At 42.9% G+C, this 20,967-nt stretch overlaps 1 protein-coding gene across 1 annotated transcript; it reads right to left on the bottom strand.

Moving 5' to 3' along the window:
• Positions 1-1,535: 1,535 nt before the first annotated feature.
• Positions 1,536-16,102, bottom strand: LOC147417359 (homeobox protein LUMINIDEPENDENS-like). Its single transcript, XM_086507687.1, has 13 exons — positions 15,377-16,102; positions 7,303-7,330; positions 7,013-7,143; positions 6,704-6,893; positions 6,526-6,634; positions 6,205-6,298; positions 6,028-6,121; positions 5,851-5,937; positions 2,335-2,374; positions 2,180-2,246; positions 2,026-2,093; positions 1,776-1,936; positions 1,536-1,681 (listed from the first exon to the last, which is right to left on the bottom strand). The coding sequence occupies exons 1-13, from the start codon at positions 15,749-15,751 to the stop codon at positions 1,536-1,538; spliced, it is 1,590 nt and encodes a 529-aa protein (XP_086363813.1). The 5' UTR covers positions 15,752-16,102.
• Positions 16,103-20,967: the final 4,865 nt, after the last annotated feature.

The following is a 20,967-nucleotide window of genomic DNA, read 5'->3' as shown; positions in this document are numbered from 1 at the left end:
AAAAAAATGACCACACATGCAAAGGGCATAGTGTCCACACAGGAAGGGACTCTCTCCCATGCCCAATGGTTCGTGTCACATCAAGGGAGTGGGAGTTGAGTTGGATATGGTGCAGATTGTAGGGAAGGATATAGGCTCAAGCATGTATGGTGAGTATGGTTTTCTCTCTCATTAAAGAACATGCTTTTGTAATTGGGGCAATGTGGGCGGTGTATTGCATTCATAAAGTTCAAGCCTCCTATTATCACATGCAATGATTTCATTGGTGTTACAGGAAAATCTTATTCACTGTTGTGTTGTGAAGCAATTGTGTTGCACTCCATCTTCGAAACCACTTCTTGATGTCTTGCATCCATGCTAAGCTCAATATTTTTCTTGTATGAGATTTTGAACTTTGTCTCAACCATAGTATCCTAGAGAGTCCTACATTCTTTCAACAATCAAAACAAAGTAATTAAAAGACAACCAACATGATTGCAATAGCGCCAAACTGTGCATACGAGGCAATGATTTGGTGCATAACTCTTCCTGATCAAGGATCAAAGTGCGATATGGTATCACACCAAATTTGGAGTATAGTTGGGATACCTTGCTTCAAAAAGAGGCCAACTCAAAGGATAGATAAGGCGATAAGAGTACTAATGGTTAAGGCTTTGGAATCATGGTTGCTACCTTCACTTCCAAAAGCATGTAGGATTCAAAGTGAGGGCCTTAGAAGAAATGTTAAAAGTAGTATTTCTAGGTCGAGGATGGATGGCACATCAATTTTGGAGCATAAAACCCTTGCTTAAAAAGAGGTCAACTCAATGTAGATAAGGTGAGACGACTACTAATGGTGGAAAAGGCTTGGGAATCATGGTTGCTACCCTTAGTTCCAAAGCATGCATAGGTGGTTCAAAGTGAGCGCTACAGAAGAAATGCTTGAAGTGGTCGACAATGGATGGCGTAATGTCAATGCTACAAAGAACTATTGTACACTCCCCATATCTTCTATAGGTTAGACAGAGTTACAAATGCAAGTACTACTTTACAACATATCTATTTACTTGCTTCGTATACAATCCGATGAAGTTGATGTGGAGGGATACAAATCATCTCTATTATGTGCTCCCACAACTCCCTCCATGCCCATTACTAGTGGACACGTTGATCATGGTGTTATGACTTTCAGGAACTTGCTTGTCCATCGTGTTTGTGAACATTAAAGCTCCACGCCTCACATCTCCTGGGACAGCTATAAATAAAATATTAATAGGATTTGTACATTCCCAATATACCTACCACATTTAACATCCACAACAGTTCCAATGATTTGCACCTCTCATGCTTTGTACTTGTAACAGTGTGTTGTGCAAACAAAAAATATTCCTCTTACACATTCAAAAATCCCAAAGGTACCACACTGCTGAAGATGTTGGTTTGCCACGCTCAACTAGTAGGGCACTACGACTGTACAAGTTTTTCACACCCTTACTTAAAAAGAGACTTCGTTTTTCTTGACATACCTAAGGATGAATCCTTTCCCAAGCCAATATTTAAGTTTTCAAGAAATTGAACTGATGGTCCACTGCAGAATCAGCTTGTTCGGGTATGAATAGAATGGTGTGATTGCTCCTTCCTATTTTTGACACCCCAAAAGGTTCCTTTTTGTCCTTGTCGGTTTTCAAGCACTCAACCTCTACTAGATATACCTCCAATAAAAAAAAAAAAAGCTCCCAATAAAGTTCCTTTCAACCGCTTGCAATACCATTTTCAAGTTTTACATAAAAAATAACCTTTGGAAACAGAACAATAGGAAGACATAGAGATGGAAAGAGCTTTCCAGAAACAAAACAGCTCAAAGCATTTTTTCTCTAGGATACGGTCACCCTGGATCGAAAAACTGCCAAGTCGCTTTCTTGTATTGTTAATCTCAGTCACAGTTTCTGGTTTTTGCCTGCAACAATATCTTGAAGCAGTTAATCTCAGAGCAAAACAGCACATTCAAAACTAACAGGGCCACAATAAGCAAGTTGTAAATTGAACCTTTCTTGCACACTCTTATCTTCGGTCAAAGAGCTGGACACCACATCTGGCATTTGTCCAGACTCCACCTGAATTTTTAAAAGATCAAGGAAAGATCAGCAAGACATCTTTGACAAAATTGTGGAAGCCTTGGTGTGAAATTAAAAAGGCTTACAGCAACACTTCCAGCCTTTGCCTTTTTCTTTGAAGCATCATCGACGGTACTTGTATGAGCACAATCTCTACAAAATTTGTTTTTGTTAAGTATCAGTAAGATTTGACAACTTTGTAATAAACAATCCATGAGAAGGCAATCTCCTCCACCATTACCTGCTCCGTTTCTGTCCAGGCTGGGAGCTTCGAGCAATGCCTGCCAGAGAATCAAGATATGTTTCAATCATATCTTTCAAACGCATGTGAGAAACAAATACAACATGTAACAAACATTGCTTGACCAGAAAAGAGACGGCAAGAGAGGAGGACTACTTGTCCTTTTACTAAATGAAATCCTACAAGCTCCTTTTTCAAACTGCAAGAAACCAGAACACTCTAGGCCCTTCATCCATTTTTAGCTTCTCACAATACACAAGATTGTTGGATAAAATAAATCGGAGTGGGGAGCAGAAAATGCAGAGGAGAGCGTGAAACAATGTATCTCCTGCTGTCTGGTCTGCTCATGTCATAATCGGATCTTCAGGATGGATCATGGCCCTGTAATGTACTCTCTGGGCCTAATATCCTGAAGCTATGGGACGTCTCTGGGCTAAATGGTGAGAGTGGGTCGTACTGAAAAGGTGGGAACCACTCTATACCACGAGGATGTGTGCTGAACCACCGCATCCTCCATGCATACCATGATCTAGTCCAGGTGCCTAGATTGCTGCTTCATACATGTGAGAGAGAGATGAAATGATATATTAACGTCTATAAAAGGCCAAAATGACCTGTGAGACCAATGCGTTACAAACTTGTAAATCTGGTACCGTGTCTGAGTACAGAAAAGAAATACATAAAAGAGATACTAAGATGAATCTAAAAGTGCTACTCTCACTTGCCTCTGCCAGCTGCCTAGATGCCTTGAGCTCTCTACGAAAGTCTGTCCTGGCATTGGCAATGTGGCAAGTTCCAATCTAATAGTGTCATGTGGGAAAGAGGGTCTGCAACGAACGATGCAGGAGATTCATCATCATGACATGTGGTCTCTCAATCTGTGAACCTACTAGCTGGAACGATATGGAGTATGTGTGATCACAGAGAGAGAGAAATGAAATGAAATGAAATGAAATGTTATATTAACGTCTTCAAAAGGCCATAATGACCTATGAGACCCGAAAGTTACAAAGTGGTGGATCTGATACAAAGTCAGAGTAACAAAATAGCCTAATAACAGTACAAAACAAAGATATCTACTATGGGGGCCTAAGTTGGTCGATGTGAGCCAAGCATAAGACTAAGCGGGAAAATTTGGGTGGCTTGTTGGGATGGCTGAATCACAAGAGATCTAGCATCGGTCGTTGGCGAATCTCATCAATTTCCTCCATGGTTAGTAGTCTGACCGGGCGTCGTGCATGCCTGGCCAGCGTGCTCCGAATTTTCTGTCGTAGAACCCGTCGATGCTGTGTAGTTCTTCGCAGTCGTGAGAGAGAGAGAGAGAGAGAGAGAGAGAGAGAGAGAGAGAGATGACATGAAATGTTATATTAACGTCTTCAAAAGGCCAAAGTGACCTATGAGACCAAAAAGTTACAATGTGGTGGATCTGATACAAGTTATATTAACGTCTTTAAAAGGCCAAAGTGACCTATAAGACCAAAAAGTTACAATGTGGTGGATCTGATACAATAACAAAATAAAAATACTATGAAATCCTAAGCTGTTAGATGTGAACTAAGCAGCTAGCTGGGATTGTGTAGGATATGAGTTGGAGGGGGGTGTGAGGTGAATGGGGGGCTAATACAACACAATGCGGATGTATCCTCAAAAAGCACTAAATCACAGGAGATCCAGCATCGGTCGCTGGCAGATCTCATCAATGTCCTCCATGGTCAGTAGTCTGACCGGGCGTCGTGCCTGTCAAGCCAAAGTGATCCAAACCCTCTGAAGCAGCCTCCGTCGATGCTCTGTAGTCCTCCACAGTCGTGGGCGTCTGGATCTCCTCAGCTCGATCGCTCGATCGATCAGCGTGCCTCTGGTGCGAGGAGAATGTGGGCTCTGCTGTGGTAGTGTCTCCTCCGGTTGTCCAAAGAGAGAGAGAGAGAGAGAGAGAGAGAGAGAGAGAGAGAGAGAGAGAGAGAGAGAGAGAGAGAAATGAAATGAAATGAAATGTTATATTAATGTCTTCAAAAGGCCAAAGTGACCTATGAGACCAAAAAGTTACAATGTGGTGGATCTGATACAAAGTCAGAATAACAAAATGACAACACAAATATACTATGGAATCCTGGATTGCTAGGTGTGAACGGGGCAAAGTAGCTAGCTGGGGTAGCTAAATCACAAGAGATCCAGCATCGGTCGCTGACAGATCTCATCAATCTCCTCCATGGTCAATAGTCTGACCGGGCGTCGTGCATGTCGGGCCAAAGTGATCCGAATCCTCTGATGCAGCCTCCGTCGATGCTGTGTAGTCCTCCGCAGTCGTGGGCATCTGGATCTCCCCAGCTCGGTCGCCCGGTCGATCAGTGTGCCTCTGGTGTGAGGCGACGAGCTCTGCTGTGGTAGTAGCTCCTCCGGGTGTCCAGTGTCTGCTCTAAAGAAGTCTGTGATGTGTCTCTGAGACTGGCTAGCCTCTCCTCTCATCAGGCTCTCTCTGTGTCGGCGCAGCTCGAGTAGAAACAAACCCAAAGCATCTCTGATCCTCGTACTGCATGACTCTGGAGAGTGGTCCAAAGCCCTCTCTAAACAAGCAATGGAAGCGGCCTCGTATCTCGTAGTAGACGGGGCAGTGGCATGTGTAGTGCAACTCTGTCTTTGGCTCCATGCCACACAGGGGGCATGTCCTAGCCTCTGCTGGTACTCCACTGTATCTCCCAGTCTCGATCCGCAGCTGGTGTGAAGATGTGCGTATCTGGCCAATAGCACATCGTATCCCATGAGACAAGTGAGTGTCCATGTATCTGGGCCTCGTCACTAAACCGTCCTCTGTAAGCTGGAGAAGATGCTCTCTATAGAAAGCCATCTTCGTGCCCAGCTCTTGTGCTAGCTGTATCCATGTCCTCCTGATGTCTAGCTGAGTCAGGTCCTGTCGGATGAGCCTGGTGATCTCGGACTGTGTAAGAGTCATAGAGGGTGCCTCTAATGAGTAATGGAAGGGGGGCATTTGTCTATGCTGAACCCATGCGCCTAAAACCATGATGTCATTTCACCATACCAGCATGCTGTATCTCCCTGCATGGCTAACTGTCGAGAGGACTCAAGTGCAAGGCTAACTGTCGAGAGAGAGAGAGAGAGAGAGTCGAACATGCACCACATATGACCTTTCTTCTGTGAGCGGAGCTCCTTCTCCCTACATGTTCTCACTCCTGTGGCGTGGGACCTGGGTCCCCCCTTCCCCTCTACTTTCTACTCTTTGCCAGCACCTGTCTCCCCTTGTTTTCGTGTATTTTTTCCTGTATGTCGTTTTCAATCCACATCTTTGTGTCTTTGAGTGACGAGAAGGAGCAAATGTTGTGATTGTTCCCGTACAATTTGACAGCCCACAAGGCATGTCATTGTTTAATTTTTTACATCTAAAGATCGTGACCCTTCATCACTTGTGTATACTACACTAATAAACTAAGGGGTGCAATTTCATTATGCACAATCAGAATCCCCTCCTCACACCACAGAAAGCTTGGAAGGTAGAAAAATTGCCTGTGGAAATGCCCAACTTGCCATTTTGGGTGCTTTTACAAAACCTGCTCCATCGTGAAAGAAGCAAGCGAGCACGACTGGCAACGTCTGATCTTCATGCACACATTCAACAAAAGATGACAATCAGTTCAGAATACGTAACATTACTGCTGAGTTTTTTTGAAAGGAAAAAAGTACCTTGCGCTCTGTAAAATCGTAACTTATTGACTGTCTGCAAGAGCAAGGACATGTGCCTTGGTAAAGCAGAGCCAAGAGGAAATTGAGTAATAGCCTGTGAGACCGCAGACTTCAGACAAAGAGATAACAATGTGCGTGCCAACTGGCCAAAGACGAATGAGATTAGGTAAAGGCAACCTTCAAAATAAGTCGAATAAGGCTAGTTTGTTCCTCTGCAGCGGCTTGAATTAACCACCTAATTATTTGCTGCAAACCCCCCCTGGCTATGAAGCTGAAACAGGCGAACTCGTCAGAATATTGCCTTTTCCTTGACAACTATGACAGGTTTGTTTCCAAAATTAGAACCGAAACGCGAGTAAAAAGCTTCCCAAATGGCTTCTCACAACTTACGCTTTGAAGTTTGAATTATGTGCATTGTGTGTGCATCACATTCTCCATGTGGTTGCTGAAGAAGACTTAAACCATGAAGTCAATTTTCTCCACAGCCAGAAATCTTACCAGCGCAAGACGGAATCATGTGCTTGCATGATCACTTGAGCAAGCTGGCTTTGCCCAGTGAACGTACTCTCCTTGTGCATAACATTTATAAGATGCTCAGCCTTTTCCACTGCATACAGCTTGCTCAAAATTCCATCGGGCTTGCCACGAAATGTTTCCAGTAACACAAGATGACTACCTTCATTGCCCGGCACCTGCTGAGAGCATGATAACGGTACATTTTCTCCAGAGTGTGAGCCCACCAATGGTGGCTGTTCCAGCTGTATGGACTGCGTCCGAGGGCACAAAGGATCACTTCCCTGCTCTATGTGAGAGGAGAGAACAACTTTTCTTACTCGTGATCGTTGTCCAGCAAAGAACTCCCTAACCTGAATCATAAAACGCCAGTGGCGCTGGTCAAAGGGGTTGCCTGTTGCCTTGCATATATGCAGTAGGAAACGAGCCATATACAGAGCTTAATAATCTGTAGGGAGTCAGGCAGCCATACCTGGGTTACAGTGGCTCCACACAGCATGCTTATTTCACGAGCCTCTTTCTTTGTGATGGTATCCTTTATTGAAAAGACATTGTACAGACACTTCAATGCTTTGGGTGTTAATGAGTCTCCAAACTTCTTGCCTACAATTGAACAGGTGCAAAACTATCATAAACCACACCAACGCCACTTAAAAACTTGCAGTTACATGCTGCAACTAGTAATAGTCACACATGTTCAGCCCCTGATCAAGCTCAGTAAATGAAGTCACAACCCAATCTTGCGGTATAACACATTCTTACCTACTCTTTTCCCTAGAACGACAGCAGCCTGCAAAACATGAGACATCACGCAAGATTAGAAAACACATAAGCTTCATGGAAGACCAAAAGTAATTGACAACCAATTGACATGCACAAAACTTTAGCTTGAAAAAGAAGAGAGAAAAAAGATAAGATATATAATCAATAAAAACATTGCTTCTTCACTGATTCACTGCTTATGATTAAAAAAAAAGTTTTATTCAGCATCCACAAATTATTTTTCAAAGCATCTGACCAGAAAAAGGAAAACATTCCAGCAAATGAGATCGAAAATCAATAAAGAAGACATGCAACATTGCAAATCTTGATAATTAAACCAGATGAATCCAGGAAGAGCCTCTTAAAGGAATGTGCAAAATATAATCATCCACAAGACAATATAACCATTATCTCCCTCAATCATTATATTTACAATGTACTACAGCATCCCCACTAGCATCATCGATGCTTTGTAGTGGGTGTAGACCGAGGTAGCAATGTATTTGCAAGCACTAACACAGTGCACACTCTCACATAAGTGTATATTACTACGAAGGTTTAATGGAATTCTGTTCATACAATAAACCACTTTCAAATTCTCAACTTTATCATGGAAACCCGTTATGGGAACAGCTTCCAGCTTAATCCGTATCTAGTGATAGCCTGATCACAGGTCTATCTTCGTAAAATACAACGCTCCATGGAGCCGATCTATCAAATCATCCATGCATGGGAGCAGATACTTATTCTTGGTAGTGAGCTTATTCAACCCCTTGTAATACACGCAGAAGCGCATAGTGTTATCCTTCTTTCGAGAAAGCAACACAGACGCTCACCATGGAGATTTATTCGGTCGAACAAAACTCCTGTCGAGATAATCTTTCAGCTGCTGCTGAATCTCGTCCTCCTTAGTTTTACTAAACCGATAGGATTGTTTTGAGAAGGGCTCACTATTAGCCACCAACTCAATGTCATGATCTACTCCTCTCGAAGGCGGCAAGCCAAAAGGTAGATCATCAGAAAAAACATCCTTGAAATCAATCATGATTTCTCGGAAAGGTTGGATTCATCGGATTTCCCCAAGTTCAACAGAAGAACATGAAACATTCTTACGAAATTCAGTGACAGAAGTACCATACTACCAAGCACTAATGAATCAAACCACGCAGATGGTACACATTGATAAAAGTCAACATCAGAAGACTTTGTATCTTTATACATTTCCAAAGCAGTAACAATTGGTATGACCCATTATTTATAAAAATCTGCTTCCAAAGCGACATAGATACATGAGGCATGTCCTGTTTAACAAAAACAAGAGTCATGTACATAGTCTATATACAATGAGTCTTGCTTATCATAAAATCATGGATACCTAAAATAACATCTGCTCTATCTATATGCATGATGTGGAAATCCAGGTTCTCTTTGTAATCAACCAGCTCGAGCGACAAATCCGGAACCATCTCATTCCATACATCCGTGTCCTCGCCATGAGCCATCTTCACACGATACTCATGGTCACTGTCGCACGTCCGCAGGCTCAGTTTCTGCACCAATTTTGCATCCACAAAATTGTGTGAGCTTCCATTATCAAGGAGTACGTTCACGTCGTGACCGTTATCTTCCCGGGGAAACGGAGAAGATAGCGCTTATCAAACACTTTGGTGCTAAAAGTACAATTAGTGCATGAACTGTGCGCTAAATGATGGATTTCAACTTGAATGACATCAGAGTTACCAGAAATCTCATGAATTTGAATCGAAGGACGACCTTGCGGTTTCTTTGTCTTCTTCTTGGGGCAATCCTTGATTTGGTGACCTGTCTGGCCACATCCGAAGCAAGCCCCCTTCTTCACTGCGTTAGCAACTGAAGCATTTTTGGCTTTCTTCTTCTCCTAAGAAGGTCTCGGCGGTGATTTGAATTTTGCTAGAATCGGGGTCGCTTCCTCGACGCGCCCTCACTGGATTGATGATCTGAAGTTCTTTTCTTCTCATAATTCGCTCCATTATCAAATGGAACGTCCTGGCCTTTGCCACTATCCTCGAGATCAGTCGAGGCTTTGTCCTTGATTAAGGCCCAACGGTAATCTTCATGTAATTCCAGCAAGTACGTGTGCATAGCGTGCGTGGACTCCACCTTACAGAAGGTGAGCGCTTCTTTGAAAGCTGTTGTGTACTTATCAAAAGACAAAGCTTTCATCAAAAGACTTTGCAATTTGGCGTAAGCTTTCAAAGGATCCATTTTGGCAAGATCCTTCTTGAATTTCACACAAAAGTCAGCCCACACCGAAGGCTTCTCTATCATATCACGCGACCAGGTAAGCGCCTTGCTGCGCAAATAATGAGGAATCGTCTGAATCCTCCGTTCGTCATGCTCCCCATGGAGATCGGTCCACTGGTGAAGCCAACTAGTTATTTGCGGCCAGTTCCATACATTCCTTCTCCTCCCCTAAGGAATTTGTAGTTTTGTACGGAATCATGGCAATTGGACCACCTTGTGAACGCCCAAAAGCAGCAATTTGCGTCCGCAGTTGCTGGAGATGGGTTTCGCCCTCGAAAATACGCGCAGTCGTCGACTGAGCCGTATTTTCTAGAGCGGTAAGCCGAGAATTAAGCCCTTGCAAAAAATACACATTGTTGTCGATTGAGCCGTATTTTCTAGAGCGGCAAGCCGGGAATTAAGCCCTTGCACCACCCCTTTGAGAGAGGCCAAGCGAATGTTCATCTGAACGTTGGCGTTTTCAAGAGCGATAACACGCTGGTCAAAGCTCTAGAAGGTGCCTGTAATCCATGTGTATAGAGCATGCGTGAACACTGAACGAAATTTGAATGTTGCGCGTCATCAAGCTGCGCATCCGAGCTGGAGGAATGCATGGCGAGGTCTGTGAAAAACTTGAAGTTTCACGTGAAACCGGCCCTTTTCTACACTTTTCGATCGCGAAAAGTTGTACTGTGAAGAGCTCTACACGTTGGCGTGAGTACCTAAAGGAGAGCAGGCGATGGCGGGAGCGCGGGAGATTGAGCGGGTGAGAGAGAGGAGCGGTGGGAGAGAAGTAGAGGGCTGAAAACTGAGTTTTTCTACAAAAACTCATTCTCTGTAAGAGATTTATAAAAGCCGGTAAGTTTCATACCATGCTTTAAAAAAACATAAGTGTCCTTGGCCACTTAAAATAATGTGTATCCCCTTTTTTTTTAAAATCAACGCAGGTCAAGGCCTCAAGCGTGAAAAGAAATGTCGTGCGCTGAGCTACGTAGATGTCGCGTGGAGATATCAAAAGGATCCCCTGTGGCATGTGGATACCCGTGGCCAACACGCGAAAAGGACACCAGCTAGGAGCCAACGCTGAAAAGAACTCCATGAGTCTGCAGTCGAAAATTCCCTATCTCTCTCTAGCGCTGAAGATTCCTCCTCTCTGCAACGCTGAGGAAAGCCACCATCGATGGCAGGTACAGAGCTCTCTCTGTCTCTCTCTCTTCGCACTGCCGAGAGAGTCTCCCTCTCTATTCTTTCATGCCTTGCCCAGAGGACATTTACACAGAGAGATTACAATGTGCTGAATTTACTATAAAATCAGCAATTCAATGAGAAATTTACTAATTTTTGTCAAAAATCAGCAAATTTAATAAAAATCCTCCAATTTTCAACATTCCCATCTGTCAATCGCTGGTTTTTTATCAAAAATCAACAGAAAGACACCAATTTTTACCTGCAAACGTGCTTACGAGAAGGGAAACGCACAAGTTCAACAGTTAATTACCGGAAATTACACTGACATGTGCCACGTGTCAACAGTACGGATTTCTATGATTTGCGCTGATTGCTTTTTATGGCAGATTTTGGGACCAAATGCTTTTGGGACAGTTTGCTTTTGAGTTTACTGCTTTTGGGGCTCTGCTTTTGGGGCATCCCTTGTAAGAATAAATAGACCCAAGGGGCCTCACTCTTCAGAGCATCTGGACACAAAGTCTGAGAGCAGAGGACTCCTCGGGTGTTGTATTTTGCTTAAGCATTGATATAAAAATAAATACCGAAAGGGGCGCCACCTTTTGGGGCCAATACCTCTGGGCGGGGAGCTACGCCGGAAAAATGAACTGTGATTTAAAGTTGTGTAGTGTTTTAAGGGATCTCTCTCGTGTGTCTTGTCAGATTTCCGACTAGGGGTGCCCAAGTCTGTAACAAGCAAACCAGCCATCATTTTTGCAAGCCCAGCCTTAGCGCTAGTACTTCCCAGCAAATCAGCCTGCATTTCTAGTTTTCAGCCGATTCCCTCGCCAGAGATGCGCGAGATCTGCTAACGCCAACCATCCAAATGCAGTCTGGTACTTCGGCAGCCCATTGAACCTCTTTTTGGCCATTCCCTTGCTGCATCGAGTGCTCCCATTGCTGCCCATCATCGGCATCATCAAGATTTGCGCTTTCAGCCCTTCATTCCTCTCACATCGGGAGCGCAAATCCGCCCCAAAACCACCCCTTGGTGGCCATTAGTTATCCCACATCGAGACGGATCCAAAGGTGCATAAAATCAGCCCCAGAGGTGCTTCATCCTGAAGAGTTACCGAGGCGACATTCCCCATTCGAGTCAATAGAGTCTGCACTTAAGGTATTGCATGTGTGTACATTCCATTTACGCAATCAAAATCAAATACCACATCGGCAGCGGTGTGGGGACCCCTTGAGAGGGTTGACTGGGACCCCATCGAGTGTCATTCCTCTCTCTCTCTCTCTCTCTCTCTCTCTCTCTCTCTCTCTCTCTCTCTCATTCCCTCTCTTCAAGGAAATAAAAGTAACCATCATTCATGCTAAAAGCAATCATTAACGCAATGAAAGAAGTAAAGATTTGTGTAAGTGTAAAACCTAGATATTCATCATTTCAATTTCGTTGCACCTGATATTTTTGGAACGTTTCGCGACTTGTTTGCCCCCCCTTGTCCCCCCCCCCCGGCCGGCCGCTGCTGTTAAGTTTTAACCCTTATTAGAAGCTCTAAGTTGTGACAAGAACATTGTGTGGGGTTTGTACCCTTGTGAAACGCATTTCTATGCAAACAATGGACAGGCCTCTATAAGTGGTCAATAACAATTAAAACTCAAATCCCTAGTAAGGTTCCCTCACGGTAGGACGCCAAGTTGCAAACACTACGAGAGGACACTCTGCGAAACAAGACCAAAGATTGATATCCTCGTACGGCTTGTTTTCTTAGGAGGCCTTCAATGCCCTTCATGTCTTCGGTCATTTTATGTTGCTTTGACGATGCTAATACTTCGTACTAATGTGGAAGCACAATTAGTGGCAATGTTGTGTGTATGGCAAAGGAAACAAGATCTTTTTGTAGAGAAAGATTGCAAAAGCAAAAGCAAAAGCAAAGATAGTGGCTCTTTCCTTCTCATCCTTTTGCAGGAAAAGTGCCACAGCGAAAGCAAAGACAGAGAGTCCATCCCCTAAGAAATCAAACGCGCAATTGTTTTACAACGCCTTCTAACCGTTGTACTCAAAAGAATCTTGGGGTCGACATTGTAACAAAACAACAATGCACCCTAGTTTATGGAGCATTTCCAGTCGCAGTGAAATCTTGTTTTACACCCCTTCTATGTTGTGAAGTAAAAATCGGAGTATGCACGGTCAATTTTAAGGTCACAACGTCGAGTATCAACTTGAGCTGCTCGCAAAAGTGATTGGCAATTTTGTCTTTCATAGCGAGATACTGCATTTGTGCTATCCATTTTTGTGTTCCTCAAGCCATTATTATTGAGTTATTATGTTTGTCATGTTTGTTTGCAGTGTCCTTCTATTGGAGGTGTGCGTGAGTAGAAGAAAGATGAAGAATGACCAACACTTGAAGGCTTGGATGATATTCATATCAAAGCATATGTAAAGATACTTGTTGGTAAGTGGACAAGTTTATGAACACATCACAAGTTATTTAAGTGGGAGTTATATGGTACTACGTATCAAAGATATGTGGCATAAACATCAAGTAACAGCCAGCAAGAGATCTAGCTTCATAACACACCCGCCGAGATGACGTGGCAGGTCTGAGCTGACACGTGGTAGCCGGTGTCGATGTGTCATGCTTATTGATATGGATGTGCAATGTACTGCCATATGGCAGACTTTCAAGGATTACTAACATGGCAATGTGCTGCTAATGTGGCAAAATCTGACACGGTATGCAGATGACATGGAGACGACAACGGAAGCTAGTATTTTGATCATACTCTTGGGCCGAAGCAAACACGATCCTAATTTTTTAGCATTTTACAACCATTTTGTAGCATTGTGATCCAAAAAAAACATTGAGTATTATAATAGAGCATTTGCAAGCAAGGAGCATTTTCACAACATTATAATATTGAGCATTAGCATCCATCGTGAATCAATGGCATCACAAGAGAAAACTCTACTAAGAATAGCATCAATCACAGAAACAAAAGAAAATAAGAGCCCATCCACAGCACTCTCAATGTTCGTATGAGTTCCCCAAATTTTTAAACCCAGCCTTGGTCAAGTTTGAAACACTCCAACTATTTCAAATGTTTTTAAACGTATGGTATGGGTCCAAACGAGTTTGAATGACACTATGCAACTTACATAGAGAGTGAAGAGCAACTCAGAAGAATAAGAAGAAGAAGAAGAAGAGAATTTTAAAGTCATAGGAAACTATCCCAAGAGATGGTGTGTTAAGAGAGTGTTGGAAAGAGCAAGTAAAGAGAGAGGAAGTGGGGGTGCTTGACCCACGGCCAAATCAATACACAAAAACACTCTCTATGAGGTTCTTTGGCCACTCTCAAAGTAAGGACGATGAATTCCAATGACACAGGATCACATCTAACCCATACACTAGTTGACAGTGTTTAAAGATGACAACCTATAAAAGATGAGTCAAAAAAAAGGAATAGTGTTTAGAGATGCCTAAAAGCCCATAGAGCAACATTCAATTGCAATTCCTTATCTATTGTTCCTATTTCTATGCAAAGCATAAAACAAAAGCTCATTTCCTCTATTACCTCCACACTGAAGCAATCTAGCCACGACAACGCTTGCTTATGGTAGAAAAACAACTTAGCATAGGAACGATGAGAACTTGCAATTTGTCCGAATTTATTTAACTATCAACCTATCCAATTTGCCTAAAAGTCCTCATTGTATCATTGCATTAAAATGGGCTCTCATGCTTGAAACATTGCGAGACACAAAGCACTTTTAACCCTTTTCCTATGACAATTGAGGACTCCTATGGATACAACCCAAGGGCTCCTTTATGACCTCCTTGTGCAAGTCACTCATTGCAATAAAAGCATGGTAGTTTCAATGCTTATAAATAAGCACATATTGGCTCTAGGGTTCAAAAGTTGCATGGCTCTATCCTTCCATAACCTAGGTTAGACCTAGATGCGTATCACTATTGTAGCGGCCAAAAACATCAAAAGGCATCCATTGGCTATTATAGGTGATTTTGTCTTTCTATAGCGCAACTTTAAAATTTTACAAGTAGACGCTCTCTTAGCTATCTTATCTAACACCCCCAATAAGGCACTAGTCATTGTGGGTGTTTTACTCACACTTTCACATTGATGTGGGTTATTGAACTCGTGCCATTACGGTGGAGGATTAACCCCACTGTCAAACTTGTGGTAACCCCAAATTGGCTCAATGTGTTTGACGTCAATATATTCTGCATTCACATCCAAATATAGGCATGCCATTAATGGCCCATGCTACCAGAGAACCACCTCATTCAAACATACAATCACAAAGTTCCACAGCCAATCTGCATCTGAGAGACATTTCAGTAAGACATCACCTTAACTCCACAAAATCTAACCTTACCCATCAAACAGTAATTCAATCATTACCACATAAACACTTCATATCCTTAGGGCAGCAAAATCAACAACATCTCTCTCTTCTAGCACTTTACTTTCTGGACGACCGGAGTTCTTTGCCTCTATAAATAGCTAGCATAATTGCCTCTTGACACAAGCTACTTCCCATTGCATGAACACACTCGCAGCATCAAAATGGATATGATCTAGTAAGGCCAGACAATTCAGCGAAACAAAAAAAGAGTCTAACCATCTCCTGAGCCAACGGGTTCGTCCCTGTGATCCGACATTGCAGGACAACCACCTTGTGTAGCTCCTGCAATTGTTCATTTATTTTCTCGCGCTGAGCATCCAGAATACTTCGCAAGATGTGAAAATTAGGGCGGCGAAGCTCCTCTAATCTGCCTTGCTTATCCAACGCATTCTGCAAGCCATGAGAATCAACAGAGCAGGTTTCATTACCTTCATGAGGTCTCCTTGAAGAGATGGGCTCTACTGCCTCTTGCTGTTCATTCTTAACGGCACATACATCAGAAGAAACATCAGTTTCTCCTTTCGGCTGCCCAAGCAAAACTAACTCCCCAGCACCGACAGGCTGTGGTCGCTCTGTTAAACCTGTGTCCATGGCTGGCACGCAAACAGAATAAAAGCCTAATCTTCACATGAGGTGCGTTGGAACCACGGAGATGTCAGCCCTGCACTGAAACCAGCTCCCTTGGGCAAACCAGTGATACTATACCTATGGTATCATTGAAAAGGCTCCGGAGGTATGAGAAGAGCCATAGCCGGGATATTGAGCGAGGGAAGAAGCGACAGAGAGGCATCAATGAGACGGGATCGGAAAGGCAATGTACAGGCGAAGATGAGACTGAAGCGTCAAAATTGCAGATCCAAGCTGCTCGTGTAGGTTTGGCTCTCTGTGTGCCCTGTTTTGTTTGGGGGGCGCAAGCGCGTCTCACTGCAACAAGGCACTTCGTCGCCCAAAAAAATTTTGTTTGATGGTCGTGCTCACACTTTGCCGGCCGCCAGTTGATCCATTATTTTACTGTTAATTAAATCTTTGTTAAATAAACAATTAATTGACCAACCGAAAATTGATAGCCTGATTGTTACTTTGTTACCGTCGGCTCCCGACCCACGGCACTAAAGGGCACGGGTAGAAAGAGATGGGATCGGCGGCGCAGGTCAAAAGGGGGAATCTCGAGGGGGATTGAGGGTGGAAAAAAATGGGCGCCCATCGCAGACATGGAGACTCGAACCCTCGCCACCACCATGACAGCCCAATGCACTAACCGCTACGCCCGCGACCGGGAAGTTGACATATGGGCAAACTGGCAAATGATAAATAAACGTGGACAGCCCCCCTTGCCTGTCCAAGTTTACCTTTTGGTGTCCTAGTTTACCCCGCCATCCTACGGTTGCGCGCGTCTTGATCTTCGTGTCCGAACTTCGTTGCCGTGGATCCCACCGCTTGGGCTTCATTAAAGTGCCCATGCCCTTTAGTGCTAAGGGCTCCCGACCCAAGCTTATCCTTCTCTCCTCACTCTCCACTTGGTTGTTGCTGATTGGCTGCTTTTCAAACCAACGGCATATATAACCGCTTTTCCAGCAATGTCATATATATAACTTGCAACCTCCATCGACCAAATAATCCACTTACGTTCTAGGCTGGTCGCACAAACAAAAAGAAAGAACTAGCTGTGAGGGAGGGCGAACTGTGCAGCAACATCTCTCTGCATCCTACTCTCTCTCTCTCTCTCTCTCTCTCTCTCTCTCTCTCTCTCAAAAAAGCAAAAAAGTGGGGCTTGGACCCTTGTTATTACTTAAGCAAAGTTTTGAAAAGCCCCAAGACATTACAATAGCCTGTAGGCAGTAAGCATAACGAGGCTGGTAGTGAAAAATCCTTGAAATCATTTGCATACTATGGTATTGTTGTGTGTGAACATAATTAGGACTTATGCGGGCACTTTTTTTCTCATTAGGAGGTTTTTTTTCATGGCTTGTATGTACGCCCATCACTCTAGGACAGGTCTTATCTTTGTGTTAGCACACTCAGTAATACTTCTTCTATGTTGTTGAGCTTTTCCTTCACCTTCTCCATCTTCGCATGCATTGCAACATCTATATTTTCAACAATTGATATTAGAGTAGGCTTTCGGTATCCCCAGAAGCGTCACCAATACCCTCTTAATCAGATTGAGGTAATTCTTGGTGTGCCTTTGTCGCAGGGTGGCATAACCTTCGGGTAATCTCTTTGAACTTGGTACAATCAAAATTTTGATTCAGACTCATTTCAACCTTTTTCCACTACTCGTGGTATTGCGCATGCAGTATAATTCTTTTGTGTAGGTTTTTGATAGTTCATACTTTTACAAAACATGCACTTTGTAGTCTACTTTGGGTTGTGTTATACAACATAGGTTGGTTATGTGCAGTTTTTCCTCTATAAAGGAAGCTTTTGCATCGAGTGGAGTCACTCCCATGGCTAACAGCGATGATGTTTTCTACACGTTGTCTCCTAGGACACAATGGGGCAAATAACCCACTTTGGGCATACATGATGCAACGTCACTTTGTTGCAAAGGGTGTCTAGAACATAGTACATGGTTACAATGTAAGATCAAGTTTCATGGACACAGGTTTTGCTGATAATGATGCAGTTCTAGCGGTTTTACTACTATAGTTGTTTTGCCTACACTTGAGCAAGCACGTTGGGATGCTAAGGATGTGTAGCCTCATGAATTAATTGCACTTGTTGTTAAGTGTTCCATTCCTCCACACATTCGCTCTCAACATGAATAGCAAAACAGTCATGGGATAGACTGACTTCTTTGTATGCAGGTCCAAGTTTGGCAAAAATTGCTTACCTGCATAAGGAGTTAAAGTCTAAGGTTATGCATGAGGAGGTTGATATGGATGTATTTCTTGCAAAGATTAAAGGTCTCAATGAGCAGTTGATTGTCGTTGGTCATGCCATTCTTGACAATACTCTTGTATACACACTTTTTGATGTTCTACCAAATTCTTATCATAATTTTGCCTCCACATTTAGGCTTGTGACCAAGAATAGACCAAAAGTTTGATGGCCTCACCTCCGTATTTTTGCAAGGAGCGGAGTCTAGAAAAAAACAAAGATAACATCGTATTGAACAGACGTTTGAGCATCACAGCAAAAGTAGAATACTACTATTGCCACCTCTAATGCTTCTGCGAATAGCAAGCTTGCCCTCACAATTGTTGCTTCTTCAAATAGTAATAAGTATGAGAAGTCTAGTGGTAAAAGCAAGAAGCATCTAAAATGTCATCATTAGAGGGCAAATGATTATCCCATCAAGCTCAAGGGCTATAGAGGCTCATTAAAAAATAGGCAAATGTGGCCATTGCAATGCTTTTGTAAATCCAAACTTGGAAAATATTGTGCAGGATGCAACATGTGGGCAGAAGGGCCCTTTAGTGCATAGTGAGAAAATGACCCATTTGTTCACGATAGATATATTGTAGAATCTGTGGTGCTTTGATATTGGTGCAACTAAGAACATTACGTCTCATCATGATTTGTTCACTTCCCTTGAGACTATCCCTAATCATGGGAATATTGTCACATGTGCCAACAATGCCTCTTAACAAGTTAAGTGAATCAAAAAATTGTGCTTATTGTTGCATGTTGCAATTCTTTCACACTTCTTGAAACTTTGTATGTATATGCGATCAAGAAGAACCTTTTGTCTTTATCTTCATTCACAAAACTTAGTCTTATCGTCATGTTTGTGGATGACAAATACAACGTGCATAACCTTAGTTTTGGTGTTTATATCGTGGCAATTGGCAACTTGTTTGTGAAGGAGAGGAGTCGGGAGCACAGCGGAAGCGAAAATGAATACGCACACACTCACACACACACCACCATAGCCACACACACACAGGTTGGAGGGGGAGAGCCAACACACATTGTGTGCCCCCTTTTTTTCTTCTCTATCTTATGCACTAAGGCACAATACACATTGTACTTAGTGTTAGTGGCTCACACAAGTGTATAGTTGTACACTTAGGGTTAGTAGCAAAGTGATGGGCGGTCGGCCACATGGCCATTAAACCTAACATTCTCCCACTTGATGGCCAATGTGGGAGACCATAAGAATGGAAGAGAACTGCTCTTCACCCAATCCCATCGACTCACGACAGTGCTGAAATTGATGATTGGAGAGACTTTTAGTGAGTGCATCCGCTGTGTTCTCTGACGTAGGACTCTTCACTAAATCAAGGCTCTTGTTTGCCAGGCATTCACGATTGAAGTCATAACGCACATCAATGTGTTTTGTTCTGGAATGAAACACTAGATTGTTAGCCAAGGCAATAGCTCTCTGACTGTCACAATGAAGAACCAATGTACACTGCTCCAATCCAAGATCTTTCACTAGGCGAGCAAGCCAAATAGCTTCTTTGCATGTCTCACTCAATGCAACATACTCTGCCCCTGTGGTATAAATGGATGTACAGTCTTGAAGAACGGATCTCCAAGAAATAGCAGAACCAACAAATGTGTAAATTCAACATGTTGTTGATTTACGACTGTCAACACAGGCTGCATAATCACTATCTACAAATCCCTGAATGGATGACTCTCCGGACCATAGCATAACTGTCTATTTGCAGTGCCACTCAAGTATCTGAGAATCGACTCGACAGCATCCCAATGCTTTTTACCAGGGTTATACATAAATCTGCTAACAACTCCCACTGCATATGCAATGTCAGATCTTGTAGCCATGAGACTACCACCATGGCATACATGAGACTACCACAAGCTAAAGCATAAGGAACCTTAGCCATTGCATCTTTTTCCTCAGCAGATTTGGGACATTCGTTCTTGCTAAGTTTCAAATATGCAGGCAATGGAGTACTCAAAGCCTTCCCCTTCTGCATGTTGAAACGATCAAGAACCTTGTGCACATACTCTTTTTGAGAAAGGTACAACAATCTCTTCTTACTGTCACGAGTAATGCGCAAACCCGAAATGTGATTGGCTTCACCCAAATCTTTCATGTCAAATTGAATTTTTAGCTAGCTTGGTTTTCAAGTCAGCAATGTCCTTCTTGGAATGACTAGCAATAAGCATGTCACTACATAAAGGATAAGCATAATAAGCTGTCCATTGGTTGTCTTTTCACGTAAAGACATGGATCCTCATTACTGCGCTTATAGCTTAGGGAACGCATAAATGCATCAAACTTTTGATACCATTGTCTGGATGATTGCTTGAAGCCATAAAGACTTTTCAGAAGCTTACAGACCAAATGTTCCTTGCCCTTTAGCACAAACCCTTCAGGTTGCTGCATATAAATCTCTTCCTTGAGATCACCATGTAAGAAAGTTGTAATGACATTCATTTGATCAAGCTCCATATCCTTAGTGGCAACCAAAGCAAGCAACATTCTCAATGTGGTCATCTTGACCACCGAGAGAAAAATTTTCTTGGTTATCGACACCATATTCTTGCTTGAAACCTTTGGCCACTAAACGAGCTTTGTAATTGTCAATCTTCTTCTTGTAAACCCATTTACAAAGCAATGCTTTCCTACCTTTTGGCAATGGAACAAGTTCCTATGTCATAAAATCTAATATCTAACCAACCCAATGATTTTCTCATATTAAACTGATCATTTAATGTGGAGAATAAACGGGAACAAGGGTCAAACTATAGACATGTGCTTATGGGTCCGTCTTAACACGGGGCCAAGGTTAAAGGGGTCCAAATGAGAGATGGTATGTTAAAGAGCAATGCTACCTAATGGAACTTAAAGACCTTAGGGTTAGCTTCATTAAAGACCTCCAAAAGTTGGT

This window comes from Adiantum capillus-veneris, unplaced genomic scaffold (genome assembly GCF_014529385.1).
Source record: "Adiantum capillus-veneris isolate H3 unplaced genomic scaffold, ASM1452938v2 Hic_scaffold_264, whole genome shotgun sequence".
Taxonomy (NCBI): domain Eukaryota; kingdom Viridiplantae; phylum Streptophyta; class Polypodiopsida; order Polypodiales; family Pteridaceae; genus Adiantum; species Adiantum capillus-veneris.
The sequence above is the reverse complement of the archived record's forward strand: the minus strand, read 5'-3'. Positions and strand labels throughout refer to the sequence as shown.

Bases quoted from the DNA above. Each gene is read 5' to 3' on its own strand.
- LOC147417359 (XM_086507687.1), bottom strand. From the start codon at position 15,751: ATGGACACAGGTTTAACAGAGCGACCACAGCCTGTCGGTGCTGGGGAG. The intron at 7,144-7,302 runs GTAAGAATGTGT...GTTCAATTGTAG, and splicing joins CGTTCTAGGGAAAAGAGTAG to GCAAGAAGTTTGGAGACTCA. The intron at 2,375-5,850 runs GCAATTTTTCTA...ATTCTCTGGCAG, and splicing joins CAAGTTGGGCATTTCCACAG to GCATTGCTCGAAGCTCCCAG.